The sequence below is a fragment of the Calypte anna genome, chromosome 23 (assembly GCF_003957555.1).
Source record: "Calypte anna isolate BGI_N300 chromosome 23, bCalAnn1_v1.p, whole genome shotgun sequence".
Lineage (NCBI taxonomy): Eukaryota > Metazoa > Chordata > Aves > Apodiformes > Trochilidae > Calypte > Calypte anna.
The window spans coordinates 6,262,111-6,278,631 of NC_044268.1; the positions used below are offsets into that span (position 1 = coordinate 6,262,111).

The 16,521-nt window shown below is 55.9% G+C and overlaps 1 protein-coding gene across 1 annotated transcript in view; it reads left to right on the forward strand.

The window, feature by feature from the left end:
* Positions 1-16,521, forward strand: part of MACF1 (microtubule actin crosslinking factor 1) — a 121,835-nt gene that overhangs the window by 10,283 nt on the left and 95,031 nt on the right. Inside the window, 5 exon segments of the mRNA XM_030464250.1 lie at positions 6,647-6,708; positions 7,790-7,879; positions 11,327-11,404; positions 12,986-13,040; positions 13,043-13,077. Of these exon segments, the coding sequence (XP_030320110.1) occupies positions 6,647-6,708; positions 7,790-7,879; positions 11,327-11,404; positions 12,986-13,040; positions 13,043-13,077 (320 nt within the window).

A 16,521-nucleotide genomic window follows, 5' to 3' on the forward strand; every position in this document is an offset into this window, starting at 1 on the left:
AGCATTGGGTCAAGCCCAGGGTACCAAGCCCCCAACAGGCAGCTGCCTGCTGCCACTTGAGCACTTCCAAAAGCGCTGCCGGCATCTCCCAGCCACTCCCTGCTGCATCCTGGCTGCCCTCGGTGTGTCGGCATCACCACAAGCAGGGGGCACCGGGGCTGTCAATTGCCACCCCCCCAGGGACACACACTGAGGTTTCATGCTTCTCCCAAGCCCCCCATGAGGAGCAGGGTGTTGGGGTGATGCTGGTGCAGCAGTTGCTCCTGACGATCCCCCCTTTCCTCAGCCGCTGAGCTTCCAGCGGGGCTGGGAATGGAAATCGAGGAGATGACGTCTCTGCCCCTGGAGCCAGGGGGGGGTGAGGGGGAGGGGGAAGGATGAAGTTTGGCTGCCTGAACACCAAGGCAAGATGTTTGAGCCGTCCTGACGCTGACTTTTTCCCTCCACCCACCCCCCCTGCCAGCTCCCAAATCTCCCTGGCCCCATCGCGGCGACACTGGCTGTCCCCAAGCCCTGCCAGCTCTGGGGACACAGCCAGCTGGAGGCAGAGGCGCAGGCAGGAAGTTTTCAGAAGTTTTTTGCAGGCAGCAGCTCAGGGCCTCCTCCCAGTCCCCTCGCCCTCCCGGCGATGCCGGGCTCCAACAGAGGCAGCTTCAGGAAAAAGAAAGGCTCGGGATAGCAGGCTGGGAGTAGGGGACGATGCCGCTTTCAGAGAGCTCCTATCTGCCGCCCGCTGCCTTTGTCCTCAGCCACATCCTGGGCATCGCCGGCGTCCTGTACTGGCGCAGCCGGAGCAGAGAAGGTAGGGGTGGTCCCCATGATGGGGGAGGCACTAGGATGGTGGTGCTGGCAAGGGTCACAGCTTGTTTTCCCTCCCTGAGAGCCATGGTGGTGGTACGGACAGGGACAGAGGTGGCTGGTGGGGAGGAGGACGTGGTGACAGGGATCCTCCTCCCAGTGGCCCTGGCCCCCATGCTTGGGGGGGGGGGGAAAGGTTTTGGTGCCTAAATTTGGTATTGCTACCCATTCCGAGCACACGTGAGGGGTGGGAGTGGTTGGACTGGGGGGGTGTCTCGCTAGGGGTGAGGCTGCTTTTTGTCTCAGCACAAGCTCATGACACGTGGCTGGTGTTATGCCTCTCGGCTTCTGCCGTGACAGTGGTGTCTTGGTTAACTACCTATGGTGGCAGCGGCAAGACAGCCCTGGGAGCTGCTCCTGTGCTGGCAGAGACTCACCGAGCAGCTGGGGCTGACCCTGCCTCAGTTTCCCAAAATAGGGCTTGCACATGACTGCTGCTTGAGGAGGGCAAGGATTTGTTACAGGGATGTGTGATAGTTTCAGGCCCTGGGTGAGGACTCGGCAGCTCCTTCTCCTTCCCAACCTCTTCCTCCTGGGATTTGTTTGTTTTGATTCCTCCCCCCCTTTTTTTTCCCAGCAGTGCTTGTTTGTGCTATTTCACTGAGTCCGTGACCAATTCTCCGTTTTCTTTCTCTATTTCCATGTGAATGAGCAGGATCACTGAGCCTGGGCAGCGTGCAGGGACTTTTCCCCCCATATTGCTTTGGGATCTGCTTCTTCCTTTCTCCCTTAAGACAACAGGGAGAGAGAGACTGAGAGCAAGTTGCACAAATGCTCCCTGTTACCCACTAACCCCCGCCTTGCTGCTATTCCTCCTGCTGACCCTGCTATCCCTCATCTACTTACTTAATCTTGGTGTCATGCAGTGACATTCCCAGCTCTGTTTAGGGCCACTTCCCAGCACGACTGTCACCTCCCAGCTCCTCACCCCCATACCGCTGTCTTGCCCGGCACAAATCCATCAGTTTTGGAAACAAAGTCCTGGTGCCAAGCGTTGCAAGCAGCAGGTGTGTTCAAATCTGTTTTCTTTCATCACTCCTCCCCAGTAAAGGTCAGGTAATACCCACCCCACGGGAGCAGCATCCGGGAGGATGAGGGTCATCTGGCAGCAGGTTTTGTTGCCCTGCAGTGCTCATCCAGCTCTGCTGAGCACCCACCCACCTCTCCTTTGTCTTGCCACTTCTCAGGTGTCTCCCTCATCAAACACCCGAGTGCTGGATGGTTTCCCACTGCAGGTATCTCTTGTGCATTCTTCCAGGCTGAATCAGGCACTGTTTCCTCTCTGTTTCCAAAGGCTCTGTAAATCCTGCCTGTTGTCAAGATGGATTATGTCAGCCTGCAAGTTGGCAGCCGGCACATATGCTCCTCGGCCAGCCACATTTTCTGCATAGCCCCCATCTGAAAAGAACCCCATTAGAAAACCAACCAAACCAAAAAAACTAACTAAAAATAACTAACCAAAACTGTGCATTCATATTCCTTGCTTCCCTCGAAGGAGTTCAAAGCAGAAGTGATGGGTTTCAACCCTTTCAAAGTTTGTTTTTATACAACAAAACCCTCCTTCACCCTGTGGCTGGTTCTCGCTGTTGAAAGCACAGAGCTGCTTTTACCCTGAGCTTGGGGATGTCCCCAAGATCTCTGCAAGCTCATCCAGCACAGGCCCCTTTCTGAGATCTCCCCTTTTCCTTTGGCTGTAGTAGGAACTAATAAGCAGAAAGCTTGGGAGCTGCTTCCAAGCATTTTTTTTCAGTGGGCTGAAGGAGTCGATGAGGGACACTGAAACCCCCCCAGCTCTCTCTGGGCTCCCTCCCAGGGATGGTTATCCCAGGGGAGAACTGGAGAGTCCAGGTGCCAGTGGGACCCTGGCCTGGGCACCCTCCATCCCCTTGGCACCCAGAGCTGGGACTGGGCAGCTACAGCCAGAGGTGGGAGGAGGTGAGTGGTGATGGAGCCTGACAGCCAGCAATGGGGGCAGCAGTGATGGAGGAGATGCTGGGGGGAATAGCAACTCCTGGCTGGGCTTGTTGGGAGCTGCTGGGAACAGGCAGGCTGCCAAGATGGAGGCTGCAAACAGAAGGGGGGAAATGTCTGTGCAGGGGGTTGTGGTGGTGGTGGTGGGAAGGTCTCTGGTGCCTGCTGGAGCCCTCTTCAGGATGATGCCCTGGGGGTCTGCTGGGACTGTGGGTGAGAGTTTTTCTTCCCTGAGGTGCAGGCATCTGAACCCAGATCCTCACTTGCCCCACAGAGCAGCTGGGACAGGTCTCAGAGCATTCCCAGGCTGTCCCATGGTGGTCTCTGTGTCCTGGTGCTGGCTCTGCCTGGGCAGGATTGGGGACAGGGACAGCACGGCTGTGTCTCAGTGGGCCTGGGGCTGCTTATTGCCAGGCTCATCCAGGTTTTGTCTCTGCAAGTCTGACCTGTCTTGGGAAAGCAGCAACACGAAAGCACTTCGCAGCTGGAAGCATCCGTGCAGCTCCGATAGCATCGTCGGGGCTGGAATGGTTTTGTGGCATGCAGGCAGGTTTGGTCATGGGCTGTGGTTTTCATTGGTGCTGCTGGCAACAGGGTCTCCATTTGCTACCAGTGTTCCCACTCGCCCTTGCCCACTGTTGGTTTGTCTTCTGTGCAGTGCAGATTTCTTTGGATCTCTCTAACCTTCCATCCAGGCATATCCTGCCCACCTGCTGCCCTGGCCATCTCCTCTGCTCGCTGTCCCCTGACAGGGTGATTGCAAGTGGCCAGGGCCAGTGAACCCCTGCTAGACAGGGGAGGGGACCAGCATGGAGGGGGTTGGAATAAGTTGCTTATCATAGTTACTCTGGAAAAGATTAGCCAGAGAGACCAGGGAGAGATAAGCTTGCAATGCTTTAACATCGTTAGTGAGCAGTAACCAGGCATTATTATTAGCTCAGAAGATATTGCGGGCACAGGGGGAGGTGTAATCTGGTTAGAGCCCAGGAACTACCCAAATGGTGAGTTGGGATGAAAAAAGGAGAGGACCCCTCCCACATTTCTGCAGGAGGTGAGAAGAAGGAGCACACTGAGGAGCTGCTGGCCTGTGGGCACCCCCAGGATCCGGTTTCAGAGCTGTCTCGCTGCCGGTTTTCCATGTGGGACGTGGTGACACATCCCCGTCCCCGCGTGCTCCCTGCGATGCTCAGGGACACACTTCTGCATTGCCCCAGCAGCAGCCCGGCTCCTCTCGCCCTCCCGGCCAGGGCTCCCATTGGCAGGTCTGCAGAGGGATTATATTTAGAAGAAAAGGAAGAGAGGTGGTGATAAAGAGGCCCCTGTTATCTCCCCGCATGCCGAGTGGGGCTGCAGCTGGGTCCTGGCGCTTGGGACCCGGGAAATGATTTGGGAAGAAGCTGCTGGTGGGTGAGTAAGAGCGAAGAGAACAGCCCAGCATTGTCCCTCCCGTCCCTGGTGCAATTAACTGGAAAACAAGACGAGGAAAAACAAGCCAAGAGCTCGCCCACGGGGCAGTACCCAGCTCGGTGGGGTGAGCCTGTGTCCGCACCCCCCAGGAGCTGCTCCATGCTCTGCACCACGCTCTGTTCCGTTTCTTGGTCGCTTGCAGGAGAAGCAGCTCTGCCTTTCCTTGCTGGGAGCTTTGCTGACCATTCGGGACCACGGGACAGTGAGGATTTTTGCTGGCACAGAACTGCCGTGCCAGTGGCACCCTGGGCTGGCAGCACCCAAAGAGAAAGGAAACAGCAGGAAGCGCCCGTTGAGGCTGCGGTGGCGTTTGCGGCCATGCCCTGGAGGAGGAACGGCCACTGCCTGTGCCAGGGGTAGGAAGTGGTGGGGTGGGAGGAGCCGCGGTTGAGAAGTCACCCACCCGCACCCACGGGGGACAAGGTTGGTGAGTGACCGGTGCTGCCAGAAGACCCTTCCTCAGGAGCCGGGAGGAGCTGCTGCTTTGCCAGGTCCCAGTGTTGCCCGTCCCGGGCTCTGGTGATGGAGAGGAGATATCTCTCCAGGGAGAAGCGGCGGCTGAGCGCCTGCCTGGTGTGCCGGATGTGCTGCATCGGTTGGTACCCACCATCCTCCACCCCCATCCAGCCTCTAACCAGCCCCCACCGTGCTGCCAGCATCAGGGGATGGCTTGAGCTTTATCTGCCCTGAATTTGTGCCAGGGATGGGAAGGGATTTGGTACAGTTGCTCTTGTGGGGGGGTTGGAATAAGGAAAAGTCCCTAAAAACACGTGGGGGTGACGTGGCTTCCGATGGCAGGCGGTGGCTGGCGGTGCCAGGTGGGAGCACCATGGCTGTGCCAAAGCTGGAGTCTGGCAAGGTGGGGGTGAGAGTGAGCGTGGCTGTGGCTTGTCTGGGGGTGGTTTTCAGGATGTGGTTATGAGGCTCAGGTGTGGATGGAGCAGGATGGAGGGGAGTTGTGGAAAGCATCCCCAACACCATGCTGATGATGTGCCACCTGTTCTACTGGGTGTCAGAGGGGTGTTAAATGGTGCCTTGAAATCCTGAGGTGTGCAGGGGTCTTTCTGAGAGCCCCCAGGGCCACAGCTGCTTGAGCAGCACAAGGACCGCAGGAAGGAGCCATGGGGCCATCCAGGCAGGACACAGAGTGTGTCTGGGCAGCCTGAGCTGAGGGATATTGTTTTTTTCCCTTTTCATTGATTTTTGTCTTAAAATCAAAGCGAGAGGTGCTTCTGTCTGGTGGAACATGGCATTGAAGGGTTGTCTTGGGTTAGTGGGTTTTGTCCTTTGTCACTTTATCTCAGGGATTCCCTGGGCTGGCTGGGGCAGTGCTCAGAAGGTTTGGAGTTGCATACTGTGGGTCAGGACCGAGGCACTTTCCTCTAAGATGATGTTATAAACCAGGAGATCCCATTTGGCTCAGGCTGTCAGGATTTCACTGAACCCTCCTCACTGCCCAGGCACAGGGAGGCAGGGACCCACACTGCATCCCAGGGGACCCTCCAGCGTGGGGATCCTGTCCCATGCCCTCTTCTTTCCCACCTGAGTTTCACATGATGTTATTTTATGCACTCAAGAGTCTGCCAACAGCTCTCCCCGTTCCACATTTCTTCTTGGCACCACCGGCAGTCTCCCATTTCACTATCCCATAGAACTGGTGGACACTCCTGCTGCTCCCCAAGGACTCGGACTCCCCAGGGACAGGACCCACTTTATCACTCTGTCCCATGGGTGCTTGGACCTCCCAGCATCTGACCAGAGTGCCCTTGGCTGAGCCATGGGACGGAAATAAACGTTAAATCCAGACAATCCAATGAACCAAAAATACAAGGGTAGAATAAGCTGCTAATTGTCCGCACTGCTGGTGCCCAGTGGGGGCCTGCTCCTGGAAGTGGCAGGGGAGGGGGACACCCCCCTAAAGCAAGGGGGCTCAGGCAATCCCCACCCACCTCCCTGTGCTGCCTTCCCAAGGGGATGAGGGTATGTGGGCTGGGGTGACACATTTTGGGGGTTCATTTATTGCTGCCAGCTGTGGCTATACCCATCCCAATCATCTGTGGTGCTTTTATTTAAATGAAACTCTTTATCCCCAGAAAAATCCATTGTATCTTGTTCTTTTTCTTGGATGCTCGTGTGTCCCTCCCTGAGTGAGGCATCGGAGCCACAGGAATGGCCCCGTCCTGCCCCAACCCAGTACTAAGAAGCCTCTGTTCCCCTGTGTGGCTGCAGGATCTGGCCAGTGGTCCTGGCACTGGCAATGATCCCTCTGTCTCTTCCCCTCATTTCAAAGTTATTTGAGTTTCTGCATGAGAAACACTGACCCAGAGATGCCTTTGTCTTCTCTTGACAGATGAACGGGACAGAGTCCAAAAGAAAACCTTCACTAAATGGGTCAATAAACACTTGATGAAGGTAAGAGTTGTGTATTTTATTATCAAGCCTGCTAAATGATAATCTATCTGTCCATTCTGGCTCCAAATTGGCAGATAAATGTCTTAAAAAAATATATCTCTGTTGTTTTTTGGTTTTGTCTGGGAATTTTTGCACTGGATTCGAGCATTCATATACAACTGCACTCAGAAGTGGTTGTGGTGGAAATGGTCTGGTGCCTTTGGAGGGCACTGTAGCATCACCACACAGCCCTTGTCACCTTGTCATTACATCTCCCTCCTCAGCACCCAGCTCTTGCTTTAGCACCAGGCTTCCTCATCCTGCTGCCCATCCATGAGGGGATCAAAGGATTTTTATTTTTTTTTTTGGCATTTGAGGGTTGTCCCTGCATCAAGAAAAGCCCAAAAGTATGTGAAGGGAGATGCTTGGAGCTGCAGATAGCAAGCAGCCTCCACCTTTTGTTTAATGCCAAGTGTTCTTTAATTCTCCATTTGTAAAAAAAAAAAAGGAAAAGCAAAAGTCTTAAGTCCTTTGGGCATCAGATGTCACAGCTGTATTTTCCTGACAGCTTTGCAAACTTCTGCGTCAAGCTTTTGGCTACTTTCTAAATCTTACAGAGGAGAGGAAAGAAAGAATAATCTTTTAGTGGGAAAACATCTGGGAATTCCCAGTCCAGTAAAACCCCAGGGTAAGGTCTGGGCGTGCAGGGAAAACGTCTGTGAATGCTCAGCCTACAGAAAGCTCCTCTGCTCCCAGCTGGAAGCTGTTTCAGGAGACTTAAGGTATAGCATAAGGAATTAAACCACTGCTTCAGGACTGAGCTGCCCTTTCTGCAGTGCTCTGCCTGCAGCCTTACAGGATTGCCTGGAGTATGGATGGTTTAATAGTTTGATTTCATGCATTAAAAAAAATTGGCAGCAGCTTCTACCAGGTCGTCTAGGCAATAGGAAGCTGCTTTCTTGGGGATAGTTTCTGGAATAACCATTTGAAATGGGACGTGGCTGGGAGGGACATATAAGTTGGTGGGTGCCTCTGCCTTCCTCCTCCCTCCAAGCTCTGGCAGAGAGCAGATCTGAGGGTTTGTCCTCCCTGGCTCTCACAGGTGCGCAAGCACATCAATGACCTCTATGAAGATTTGCGAGATGGCCACACCTCATCTCCCTCCCTGGAAGTGCTGTCGGGAGTGAAGCTGGTAAGTGTGTATCCTCCTCCCCCCCTGAGCCCCTTCCCTCCTGCCCTGCTCCCCTCCCAGCCATCTCCTGTCATTTCTTATGCCATAGTTTTGTATTCAATGTCTGTCATTGGTTTTTTTTGTTTTTTTACTGTTATTATTTATTATTATTATTGTTATTATTATGTCTTTATTTCACTCAAACCTGTGTTCCCCAGGCTGGTCTCTTGATAACACCCAAATGTGGGATTGCAGCAGCTGGCTGATGGTGCCCTGGCTACACCCCCTTTTTTCTGGAGGCTCAGACACCTTTAGCTTCTAGATTTGGTTCCATATTTAAAAATACTATTCACTATTTAAATAGTAACACTATTAAAATAACAGTGGTTTTTGACTAAAAACTCCTTCTGTGACAGAGTGCCCAGCCCTTTAGATCAATGAGCTGGGTTTGAGCAATCAGTGAGTGCGAACATTTTCTTATGCCTTCAGCATTGTAGAGTCCCCCTCCTTCCTTCTCCTTCTTCTCCTCCTCCTCAGACTGCCACATTCCCTCAGCTCTGGGATGCTCCCGATGGCTGTGACAGGGTAGCACAGCAGAAATTATTTTGACTTTCCCGTAAAATAGTCTCTGGACAAAGATCTCCAAACTTCTTCTGTATTCTGAGCTGCCACATCAGTTTTTTGTGGGGGCTGAAAAATTGATCGAGCTCTTTGTGATCCAGACAGCTTCCTCTGCTTTCCTTTTTCCATTTTCCTTTTTCCTTTTTTCCTTTTTCCATTTTCCTTTTTCCATTTTCCTTTTCCTCTCCTTTCCTCTCCTTTCCTCTCCTTTCCTCTCCTTTCCTCTCCTTTCCTCTCCTTTCCTCTCCTTTCCTCTCCTTTCCTCTCCTTTCCTCTCCTTTCTTTCTCCTTTCCTCTCCTTTCCTCTCTTTTTCCTCTCCTTTTCCTCTCCTTTTCCTCTCCTTTTCCTCTCCTTTTCCTCTCTTCTCCTCTCCTTCTCCTCTCCTTCTCCTCTCCTTCTCCTCTCCTTCTCCTCTCCTTCTCCTCTCCTTCTCCTCTCCTTCTCCTCTCCTTCTCCTCTCCTTCTCCTCTCCCTCTCCTCTCCCTCTCCTCTCCCTCTCCTCTCCTCTCCCTCTCCTCTCCCTCTCCCTCTCCTCTCCCTCCCCCTCTCCCTCTCCTCTCCCTCTCCCTCTCCCTCTCCCTCTCCCTCCCCCTCTCCCTCTCCCTCTCCCTCTCCCTCTCCCTCTCCCTCTCCCTCTCCCTCTCCCTCTCCCTCTCCCTCTCCCTCTCCTCTCCCTCTCCTCTCCCTCTCCCTCTCCCTCTCCTCTCCCTCTCCTCTCCTCTCCCTCTCCTCTCCTCTCCTCTCCTCTCCCTCTCCTCTCCTCTCCTCTCCTCTCCTCTCCTCTCCTCTCCTCTCCTCTCCTCTCCTCTCCTCTCCTCTCCTCTCCTCTCCTCTCCTCTCCTCTCCTCTCCTCTCCTCTCCTCTCCTCCTCCTCTCCTCTCCCTCCTCTCCTCTCCTCTCCATTTCAAAGCCAGGGCGGAGGGGGAGGAAGGGCATTAATTCCCAGATGTGAGCCAGGGCTCCAGCAATCTCGCTCCCTGGCTCTTTACTTTTCACTTGTCCCCGGGTTGTTGCATTTTTGGTTTCCATTCTGTCTCCCTGTTGTGTCACCCCCCCCTCGCTGCTCTCCCTGCCCTCCTGGTTAGCAAATAGAGCCTCCAGCTCAGCGGAGCCTTCGCCTGGTGAGAGCGCCGGGCTGGTGCCGTGCAAGCAGCGAGGAGCATGAGGAGGAAGGATGATGATGATGAAGAAGTAGGTCCCAGCCACAGCAGAACCGTGGCAGACACCTCAGTGCTGGCAGACAGTCCGGTGCAGCCCAGTGTCCCCTCGATTTCAAGTGTTGGATTTGGTTTGGTTTTTGGTTTTTATGGCTAAACCCCACTCTGCTTGCCCCCAAGGAGACAGCTGGTGCCAACATCCCTGGTTTGGGGCTGTCACCTGGATCATCTGAGCGTGCACTGAGGTGTCGGGCGGCAGTCAGGGCATGCCACCACCTGGTGTGACAGCATGTGTCCCCTCCACCGGGGTGGGAAGGGACAGGGATGGGTTCTGCACGCTGCTCCCAGCCGGGCCCCCCAGGGCTGCTCACCTCGCACTGCATGGACAGGCTCTGGGCACAGCACCTTCTGTGGGGCTGGTGCCACCATGGGGTCCAGAACACGACTTATGACCCTGTGCATGTGAGTGGAGGTGGGAGTGAGCCAACACCAAAAACCTTGCTCAGGTGTAAGAGAAGGGATGTCCCTCATCCCTCTCGCTCTGGGTGACAGTTCCCTTGTGCATGGTGTTACCTCCCTCCAGGAGGAGCTGGGCTGTAGCACTGGGGCAGCTCTTCCCCATTGGGCTGGGGAAAGAAGGTGACTTGGAGGACTTGGGGTGTCCTCACAGGTCAGAGCATCCTGGTGATGCCTTGTATTGAGGCTGAGATCAGGATTTGGGCATCTATCCTTTCCCTTCTGGTGATTCAGAGCAGACCCAGCATCCTGTACCACCCACAGCTCAGCCACCAGGTACCTGAGACCCCCACCCTGCCGCAGCAGTGATGGGCACAGCCCTGGGCATCTCCTCTGCCCCCCTCCCCTAGGGTTCAGACCTGATACCTGGAGCAGCAGCCCCTGCCCACACATGGAGGAGCTGAGCCAGGTCTTCAAGGGCTGATGCTGAGGTCAGGGCTTCTCTAGCATCAGTGGTGACCTCCAACTGGTCACTGCCCAGGTCTTCTTCATGTCCTGCAGTGGAGCAGATCTGCTCTGCCCCCAAATGGATGGGTCAGACTCTCTCCCACTTGGGTAACTCTCTCTTTGCTCAGCCCAGCTTGTCTGGCTGCTCATGAAGAGAGGCAGATCCCTCCCTGAGATCTAGAGGCTGAGCCAGGCTTGTCAGCAGCCATGCAGAGCCTGGTGCAGACCCAGAAGGGTCTGGTGGCACTTAGAGCAGGTCTAGATCTCAGGAGCTTTCCACCTCCATACTCCACTGTGGGCTTTTGCCGTCTGTCATCGGAATTGTGCATAGCAATGACTTGATTTGCCTCCTGAGCAAGAATCATGAAGTCACAGACTGGTTTGGGTGTGAAAGGACCTTAAAGCTCATCAAGTCCCAGCCCTGTCATGAGCAGGGACTCCTCCCACCAGCCAGGTTTCTCTAAGCCCCTTCCAACCTTCAACACTGCCAGGGATGGGGCAGCCACAGCTTCTTGGGGCAACCTGGGCCAGGGGCTCAGCACCCTCACAATGGAAGGTAGAGCAGGGACCATGGAGTCCAGGGAGGTCCCAGCAGCATGCTGAGCCTGGGGGGCAGCTCCTGGGGCATGCAGAGCAGGGGGGGATGGACAGCAGGAGCTGTGCATGCGGGGTGCTGCCAGCCCAGCCTGACAAGCCTGACCTGAACCTGCTGCTTCTGTCTTGCAGCCGCGGGAGAAGGGGCGGATGCGTTTCCACCGCCTGCAGAACGTGCAGATTGCCCTGGATTTCCTGAAGCAGCGACAGGTAAGGGCTGGTTTCACCTCAGCCCCAAGCAGAGCTGGAGAATTTGGGGTCTTTCTCCTGGTCAGTGCATGGGAATGGTGTTGAGAAGCAAGTTGTCAGGGCGCACATGTCCCCGAGGGTGCCAGTTGAGGGTGGCTGCCAGGGGACTTTTGTCCCGTCAGCGTTGGTGTGCTCTCAGAACCCCCCATACAGCACAAAAATGAGTATCAACATGAAGGATCAGAGTCCAGTTCTGGGAAGGGGTCACAGAGTCACTTCTGTGCCCCAGGAGCCTCACCTGGGGATCCCCAGCAGATCCCAGTGGCTGTGGCATGCCTGTGTCTTTCCAGTTGGGGACCTCTTTGTGCAGTGTCACCCCTCAGGGTGGCATCTCGGATGTATTGTCCTCTGGGGCAGTATCACCCTATGTTTTTTCGAAGCTTCTGTGGGCTTTTGGGAGGTGCTAGTCCTGTGCAGCTGGCGGGGCCTTGGCATCCTCCACCCCCTCAGGCAAGATCCAGCAGAGCAGAGACTTGATGGCTCTGCTGGTGAAACCCTCGCAGCCCCGGGGCTGGGTGTCCTGTTCTGCTTGTTGGGTCAGGTCTCTTCTCCCTGATGCTCCTCAGATACCTCAAGATGATGATAAATGGTACCAGTTCATGCTGAAGCAGATTTTTCTCACTCTGCTGGCCTGAGGGCACTGAATAAATTTGAGCACGTGCCCCATTCCAGGGTGGATGAGCTGCTTCCAGCCCCTCCTCTCCTCCCCAAACCCTTGATAGAGACATTTTTGCCAGAGGCTTCCCAGAGCTTGTTTCTCTGCTTGGATGAAGCAGCTTTTCCTTTGAAGTGTGATGGCCTGGTGACAGTGGCTTTGCTGGGACATCTTACCCTAGATGTTCCTGCAAGGGATTGTGGGGCCCCATGGGGAGCAGAGATATCCCTGTGAAAGAGGCCACTGAGGAGAAGAGCCCAAAAGACGTGGACAGCTTGTAGGAAAGTGGCTGCAAGGAGGGCAGGAGCCCTGGTCTGCATCCACTGGAATCACCAAGGCCTGGTGATCACCAAAGCTCTGGGTGCTGCAGGCATCTCCATGGGTTAAGGGACCGCAGATGCATTTAAACCACCCTTGGAACCAGGAGGGAGCAGCTCTGGGACTGTCTGGGACCAGAGTCTTCCAGGAGGGAGGGTTTTGGTGGGTGCTGGACCCCCAGCCAGGGCAGCTCTGGGGTTTTGGAGGTTTTTTTTTTAGGGCTGATTGATCAGCACTTGGTTTAGAACCCAGGAGAGAGTAATAAAGCTCGGCTGTCCTCTTCTAACCATGCTTTGTGGTCTGTAGCTGTTAAAATTATGCACCCAGTGCTTGGGGTTTCAGGGAGAGGCACTTCTCCATGCGAGCTGAAAGCAAGCAGCTAATTGCTGGGAAGGCACTTCTAGATGGAGAGTGAAAAATCCTGCCTGCCCCCAGCAGGACCACAGCCTGGCCTGGCTGCCCTTCAGGTGGTGTTGGGGTCTTGTGTGTTCTGCTGCCCTCCAGGGTGTTTGAAGCGTCCCTGGGGACAGGGGACAGGGTGAGCTGTGACCCTGTGTCTTCTCTTTCAGGTGAAACTGGTGAACATCCGTAACGATGACATTACAGACGGCAATCCCAAGCTCACCCGGGGCTCATCTGGACCATCATCCTCCACTTCCAGGTAGGTCATGAGAAGATTTTTGCTGAAGGCCACGTGGAGGGTGGTGGGACCGCATTGTCTCTTGGGGGCCCAGTGGCTGTGTGGGTGTGTGTATGTTGGTGGCTGCCATGTGGAGCAGTCTGGAGGACTGGCCACACGTTGCAGTGTCCTAGAGACCTGTGTGGGAGAACAGCAACACCCTTTGCTCAGCATTTACATAATTAAAGCACTAATGATGGGTTGTGTGCCGTGACCTCCCTGGTTGGCACCGGCTTGTTGGCCGGTGGCTGTTTGCTCAGCTGGAAGCCTTTGGAGGAGAAGAACAAGTTTGGAGGGGCCCGTGTGGGGCTGTTATCCTGAGGTGCTCCCAGCCCTTTGGGTGGTTGGTGCAGCCATGGGATCTTTTTTTGAGAATGGAAAATGTTGGCTCTGTGACAGTGGTTCAAGACACAAGGGCTGGGAGAAGCTGTGACCCAGCTGGGGGGACACTCAGGGTCATCTCTGGCAATCATGTTCTATAGATGCCTCGTGCAAAACGGGGTCTGGGGTCTTTAAGAGCCTCAAACTATCTGATTGTAGCTTTTGGGGGAACTGTGCTGAACACATGGGGCTTGCTTGGTGGTATTGTTAGTGATGTGGCATTCACTCTAGGCCCTTCTGCATCCAGGCTTTGTGCTGGCATCTTTCAGAGGACTCTGGTGCTGGCCAGGAGACCTTGTAAGGCAGTGTTTCATTTTTGGGAGGATGAGTGGGCAATGCCTCAGGGAGCTGTCACTTCACCTGGGCCACACATCATTCCCTGTGCCACAAACAAGCTGACCCCATGCACTGGGCAAGGCCCTCCTGACCTGTATCTCTCAGGAAGAGGCTTTTGGGAGGAGGATGGGGATAAATGGGATGTAAAGCTGCTGATGAGGCGCTCAGCAGGGTTTTGGCCCTGGAAGCAGCCTGGGTCAAGCAGGGTCTGGGATGTTGATGAGTCACTGTCAGCTCTGGTAGGGCCATGGCTGGTGGCATCCTGTCCCTGTTGTCCTTGAGGTGGCCTTGCCCTGATGCAGGAGACCAGAGAGGGGATCAAGGAGGAGCTCTTGGACTCCCAGCTGGGAGGGACACTGCCACCCTGCCCTGGGGGACAGGGTTGGATGACAAGGGGGCCCCACAGGAGCAGGGCTGGTGCTGGCCAGCCTGCGTGTCCCCTTCCCCGCCTGCCGCTAAAGGGATTTTTTCTGGGGTTGTAGCTCCATTGTGAACCTCTTAATCTCCTGCTACTGCTGCCCGGGGGCAGGCGGCTGGGAGAGCTGGGCGGAGGGGCTCGGGGTGGGCTGGTACCCCTGCTCCCTGTTTCTGTCTTGTCCCTGCTTTTTGGTGTGTTTTATCCTTCCTCTGGTCCCCCTGAGCTGGCAAGAAAAGGCAGGATGCTGCGTGTTCCTCACCCCCCCCGCCCTCGGCGGCTATGGGGGCAGGACGTGGGGCAACGGGGCCAGGATGTGGGGCAATGGGGGCAAGTTGTGGGTCTGGCAGCATCAGCATTGGTTGCTGTCGTCTTTGGGACCCCATGACTGCAGCTTCCCGGAGCCATGCCAGCTCCCTGGGGCACCTTGGGCTGACCCTCCCTGTGTCGCCAGCGGGGAGAGCTGGAACAGGAGGTTGGGCACATGGGCCACTCTGGACTTTTAGCATTAAGAATTTAGGAGCAAACCTCCCGAATCAGAGAGAACCATCCCTACAGGAGGCCAGTGTGGCGGCTCCAGCCCCACTGGCGTGTCTGCGGAGCCGCTCTGACTCCTCCCTGCTTTTTTTTTTTTTCCCATTATTTTCCACCCTTCCTTTATCTTACCTTTTGCCAACCTTTCCCTGGGTTTTCTGGTTTTTAATCCATCCTTCCTCCTCAGCCTCTCCCGTTTTCCCCCCTGATTCCTGCTCCTGTTTGTGTTGGCGAGGGCCGTGCTCCAATTACCTCATATTTGGAGAGAAGGATGCCGCAGCCAATCCCCGCTCCCTCTGCTTTTAGGTCAAAGTGATTTTCTGAACTGCAAGTGAGATGCTTTGAATTTGTCTTCTCCCAGCGCCCAGGCTGTAAAGGATGGCTGTCTGGAGCGTCGGCGGTGACGGAGGGGCTGGCAAGGGGAGGGAAAGGCAATCAGGGACAGTCCCTGGCACGGCGTAGGGTGGGTGTTGGATTCCCATGAAGCCCAGCTTGGATTTTATTCGGAAGCCGGCGACTCACGTTGCAGCCCTCCTGCCGGCGTTCTGGAGGAGATGGGGAATTCTCTGGGCTGTGTTAAAGAGCCGAAGGAAAAAGCTGCGGGCAAGGCACCCCTGTCTCCCAAAAAAGAGTCCGCTTTAAACGCAAGTGGAGAGGGAAAAGGAAAGCCATGCAGAGGCAGCCCCGCAGGAGGAGCTGCCAGCCCTGGGTTGAGGATGAGGAGGTGCTGAAGAAGTCAGAGGCAGCCTCTGGCAGGAGGGAGGAGAGGACCCCGCCGGGAGGCCGGCCACGGCGCTGAAGACCCCAACCCATTGGCTCTGCCCCCCGGGCTCATCGTGCAGGTGAAGCAGCGTTTCCAAGGGGAGGTGCAGAAAGCTCGGCTGGTGCTGGAGCCACGGCGGTGGCTGCTGCGGGCAGGGCTGCCCTGGAGGAAGGCACCACCGTCATTGCCCGCCTGCTGGACAACCCAGCTGAGAGGGACTGCGAGAAGGCGGTGAGCCGGCTGGTCCAGCTGCAGAGGAGCGGGACCGGCTGCTGCCGAGCCGTGCTGCTGCCCCTGCACGGGAGGGACACTGATGGCCCTGCCCAGCCCATCCTGTTCCCGGCCAGTGAGCTGTGGAAGAGCCAGGAGCTGGGGACCGGCAGCTCCCTGGATGCCTGGAGAAAAGGAGGCAGCAATGACCCCACCTCCAGCATCGCCTGGAACCTGCTCCTCTGCGGCAGAGGCGGGCACCATTTCGGAGCTGTCTACGCCATCTCCCCATGGTGGATCAGCTGGAAAACCCCGGTGTGGGGAGAACCTCAGGGCTGTCATCGTCGCGGGCCAGGGAGGGAGATGGGCACGGACTGCTAGCCTCTTGTAGCCCGTCCCTCCATCAGCGCTGCCCACAGCTCCTCGGGGTACGGCAGCGACCCAGCACGCCGGCCAGCCAAGGGCAATGGAGCTTGGGAGGACCACGGCATCTCCCTCTGAAGGTGGCCACAGGCTCACTGCAGAGGGCCAGGCATGGAGGGGAGCTCGGGGACAGCTGGAGGAATGGTCAGTGTCTATGTGCATCCTCGCCCCCTTTTTGGAGGCGGGGTGGGAGAAGCTGGTTTAGTTGAATCCCAGGTGGCTGGAGGTCCCTGGGGATGGTCACCTTGGCGAGGTACAACCTTCTGCTGAGTGTGGGCCAGGAGGACTCTGGTGCTGAAAACTCCTGAAGCCTTTTCCTCTCTGAGCATCCCAGGAAGGACTGGACCTGTCCTGTCCTCTGCTC